Source organism: Egretta garzetta, unplaced genomic scaffold (genome assembly GCF_000687185.1).
Source record: "Egretta garzetta isolate BGI_Z169 unplaced genomic scaffold, ASM68718v1 scaffold160, whole genome shotgun sequence".
NCBI lineage: Eukaryota > Metazoa > Chordata > Aves > Pelecaniformes > Ardeidae > Egretta > Egretta garzetta.
In genome coordinates this window covers 448,541-452,997 of record NW_009258378.1, presented here as the reverse complement: position 1 = coordinate 452,997, position 4,457 = coordinate 448,541, and the positions used below count along the sequence as shown (strand labels likewise).

The 4,457-nt window shown below is 37.4% G+C and overlaps 1 protein-coding gene across 1 annotated transcript in view; it reads left to right on the top strand.

Annotated features, from left to right (window-relative positions):
* The first annotated feature begins 281 nt into the window (after positions 1–281).
* PTPRM (protein tyrosine phosphatase receptor type M) overlaps positions 282–4,457 on the top strand; it is a 376,482-nt gene continuing 372,306 nt past the window's right edge. Inside the window, exons 1-2 of the mRNA XM_035895918.1 lie at positions 282–299; positions 1,208–1,397. Of these exons, the coding sequence (XP_035751811.1) occupies positions 282–299; positions 1,208–1,397 (208 nt within the window). The remainder of the gene's footprint in view (positions 300–1,207; positions 1,398–4,457) is intronic.

Genomic DNA, 4,457 nt, shown 5'->3' with positions numbered 1-4,457 from the left:
TTCTTTTGAAGATCATATACTCGCAAAGTGCTTGTCATGAATCTCAAATGTAAACTGGGAGTAGCTGTTAGGAAGGCTGGACTTCAGTTAGGTGAAGCTTGTCAGGTATAATGAAATTTCGTCTTCTGTTATCCTACTTTTTGGTAAGGTATTCTGTAATGCCACTTATAATAGGAAAATTTAGATTTTTAAAGTCTTTTCTTTAAGCTAGATTTTCTGTTTCCCATTTTAATACAGCTTGGCAAGGCTAAGCCTACTGTGCCTATGGATAGATAGCAAAGATGACGAATAGCCCTAAAGTTTAGTTTTGTTTGAACAGCTGCAGGGTTTACTTTACTATGGACTGAAATATCCATGACTAGGGTTATATTTGTTTTCCTGAATAGGAAAGATGTCATTCTTCACTGGAGTGAAACATAAAACATCAAAGAACACAGAATTTTGTAACCCTGTGTTAGTCTCCTGTTAGAACAGAACGATGTAAAAAGCTGGAAAAGTTTCCTCTGGCTATGGGAGAAAACAAAGCTTTTCCATTTTCCCGTAGACAACGTTAGATTCCATTCTTCTAAATTTGTGACGTTAGATTTTTCCCTGCCCCAGCTTGGGATAGCGTGAGCTTTTGTAACATGTTTTTCTTTTCTAAATTACTTAGAAGAGAATGGAAAAAGAGAGGAAGTAATATTGTTTTCTTTCAGAGAGTTTGAGGCTGCGCATAGATCGGCATTTTGAGATAGGTGTGCTGTGGTGTATCAGAGGTGCTGATCCCACCAAACCCCCAGGCCGGTACCGGTTTGTAACGCAGCACACCTGGGAGCATCTAGGCCTTCCCTTACTTGGAAACCAAGATACAGGAATGGGAGCTGATGTTCCCACACTTACAGTCTTCTTCTAAAGTGTAGGCTCTCGGGCATGGAATAATTTTTTATTTTTGTTTTTCTTGAAAAATGCTAATCATGTTCAGTCTTTTGACATTCTGAGTTTTACTGCTTTTTGTTTCGCTGGCTGGTTTCTGATAGCTGATGACTGTGTCATAGGGGAAAATTTGTCTGAAGTTCTAAATCTGCTCTTTTACCCTTGGGATTTTGTTTTCATGACAAGAAGGTTTTATGCCCTCTCAGAAAGTGATGATTAATAGATATATAATCGTTTGTATTAAAAGACATTTAAAAATTACACAGCCTGCGTGGAATCGTGTTGCGGTTGTTAGGATTCAAGATTCATTACCTGTTGTCTGCATGCCTTGTTTAATTTTGATCTCTGTGTTTATTTTACAGGGTGCTGTACTTTCGATGAGCCTCTCAGTTCCTGTGGCTATAGTCAGTCAGATGATGATGATCTTAACTGGGACCAGGTGAACGCACCGATAAAGCCCTCCTCAGGTCAAGGGATGCCATCTGGTTGGTGTTTTATCTTGTTTTATTTTTTTCGACATTCGCTTACGTGTTTATTCAGCATTTCTTGACAGTGCTATTGTTAGAATGCTACTTTGTCTAAACCTGTTTGTTAATTGCAATAGTCAGATCTTCCAAGTGATTTTTGTGAGGGGTGTTTTGTAAAGCAAAGGTTTCCTTTCGTTGTGTGGGGAACATGAAGGTTAGAAATAGAAACATGGTGTCACCAGGGAAGGCAGAAAGAAAACAGAATGATGTCATGAAAATGAATATGAAGTAATAGTAAAAAGAGGTAGACAGGACTACTGAGGAAGACTCAGAGGAAGAGGGAATAATAAGAGATAAAACAAAGATGGCCTTAAGCATTTTCGTTGAAAGAGATATTTATCAAAATCTGTTCTGAAAAGAAATGGAGAGCGAAAAAGAGGTGAGAGAAGAGGCAGAATTATCCCGAAACAAAGGGCCTCCGGGATGTTGTGCCTGTTGTGTTTGAAAGGCAGTTGTGATACTATTATTTAATGTACTTTGTGTACTGCGTATGGTTGGACCTAATTCCATAGCAACAACCCTTGCATTCTATTGAACTATAAACTTACTCTGGTCATTCCTTTACCACTTCACCCACACAAATATGTAAAATCTAACCACTGGTTTTAAACTATTCATTAGCGTAAAATTTATCAATTATTCTTTTTTCACATTTTTATCTAGGCATGTTAAGAGTTCCCCCCATGTACTGATCTCCGTCTCCTGGGGGATGATTGCCTGCAGCCCAGCTCAGCATCTTCTTTGGCTTTTAAAGACTGAGCCTCCTGTGACTATTGTCACCTAAAAGGAGCCAAAACAAAAAGACCACTTCATAAAATCACTGGTTGTAGCATCATAGGACTACTTCTGCATTAGCCTTGTAATTTAGTATAAATATATCCAGAACACTTAAAAGCATTGTAGATGAATGTCCTGGTGTTCCACATCCATTTCAATTAGTTCTTTAAAGCACCCATAATGTACTTCGACATTTGTGTAAAATGTATTTTAATAGTTGTTCTTCCCAAGAAAACGTTTCTCCCTTATTTTTGGATAAGGGAATTAAGACAGAAAACCATATGAATCTTCAGAAGTGACTTTATATAGAAAACCTGAACGTATGGAAACATTCAAGGCCAGGTTGGATGGGGCTCTGAGCAACCTGATCTAGTTAGCGGTGTCCCTGCTCACTGCAGGGGGGTTGGACTAGATGACCTCTAGGGGTCCCTTCCAACCCAAAACTTTCTGTGATTCTATGATTCTGTGATCACTAGTGGACTAATAAATGCATAATGTATGATATGCACTAATCAGCCCGATATATCATTCACTTGTAAAAATGCTCTCACCGGTCTTCACTGTAGATTTATCAATGTTGCCATGTGTTGTGGACAACATCATATCTGAGGTTGATGGTTGAACTGAAGTGCCTTTTCCTTCAGCACTTCGCTTCCTCTGGCAAAGGTAGGACTCCCAGCTTGAAGAGAAATGTTCAGTTCGCCTCAGCCCCAGCACTTGGGTTGTCATGCTAGATTGAGTTCATCACCCCAGATAAAGGAGATTCTTGCAAATTCCTTTTCAAACTGGCTCTTGTCCAATGGTCTTGGCACACCCTGCTAAAAATTTTCTCAACTATTTCATTAGTGCTTGATACTGTTTATCAAGTTGGAGCTAACACACAGTCATCTTGGCTTGCAGTACAAGCTATACATTCTTTTCTCAATCACGCCACTGGAAATTCTCTTTCTATTCCAAATTTTATTCATTACTCTCTGCACTTTGGATTTTGTGAAAGCAATTGTCACTATATGTTCTTCAGTCTTCTTGGCAGATAGAAGAGATTCAAATCTATGTTCTTTTCTGTGATTACCATAGGTTTGAAGAATTTTTTGTTTGTTTTTTTTTCCCAGGGGCAAGAGTTCAGACTTGGGACTGGTATTTTTATGGAGTGAAAATTATATATATGTAATTTTATTTATCAGATGTCATACAACTTGTTTCTTATTTGTCTTCCTGCCTTTTATCAGAATACTAAAATAATGTTCTGATGATCAAGTAAAAAGATATTAAATTCAGTAATAAATTATATTTAGTGTTTAGGGAGTTTTATTTCTGCCCATAAAGGAAGTGAAATATGCTTTGGGAGTCTTGGGTCAGAAGATGAACGAGTTAGTCTGAGGAGGGTTGTGGCTATTGGTGCCTTAAAAGGTCAAAAACCCCTTTGAGAGGGAAAGAAATGCTCATTTTTTGCAAATGAGAAGCGGTGTGTCTAAGGGCACGATTCAGTCAAGTGGTATCTAATTTTTCCTCATAATTTCATCTAGACAGTTTTTTCCTGTTCTTGTTCAAATCATCATCTTAATGATTTTAATTAGTTTTCAGTTAGCCTTAGCCAGAGAGTTATGTGATACACTTAAAAACCGATTTCAAGTAGTGTGTCAGCAGTTTCTGAGCTACATATTTTAGAAAAAAATAACTTCAGATGATAATGAATAGAACATCTTAGATTAATGGTTTGTGGGGAATTCTTGGCTTGAAAGCAAAACGCTTTATGCAACAATGTTGTAATACTAGACTGAAACAAGAACTCTCAGTTCAGTAGTCCCTTGTCAGTAGAAAAAATTAATGCGCATAACATTCCTAATTTCAGGCAATATGCTCCAGTGAGTGAGTCGATGTCAATATATAATATTTTGTATAATTTGGTGGCAGTCAGGGGGAAGCACACTAGTTATGGCATTTGATTTATTTTAATCCACGTGAGACTGTTGAGACCATAGCTGTACTTCGGATAGATAAATATTTTGGCTTGATATGTTATTTCAGTGAGACAAAAGAAATGTCATATGACGTTCATGCATGTGTGTGCACGCATTAATGTACACGCTATATATTTACATTTTAGGGAACAGTAGTTCTTTGTGAGATCTAGGTTTAGACGAAAACTGGTAAGTTGTATCAAAGATAATAATAAAAAGTTTCTAAAAGTGTTTCTTACAGTGGACTTTAATCCTTGTTGGATTGTGTTACGGTAGTAGA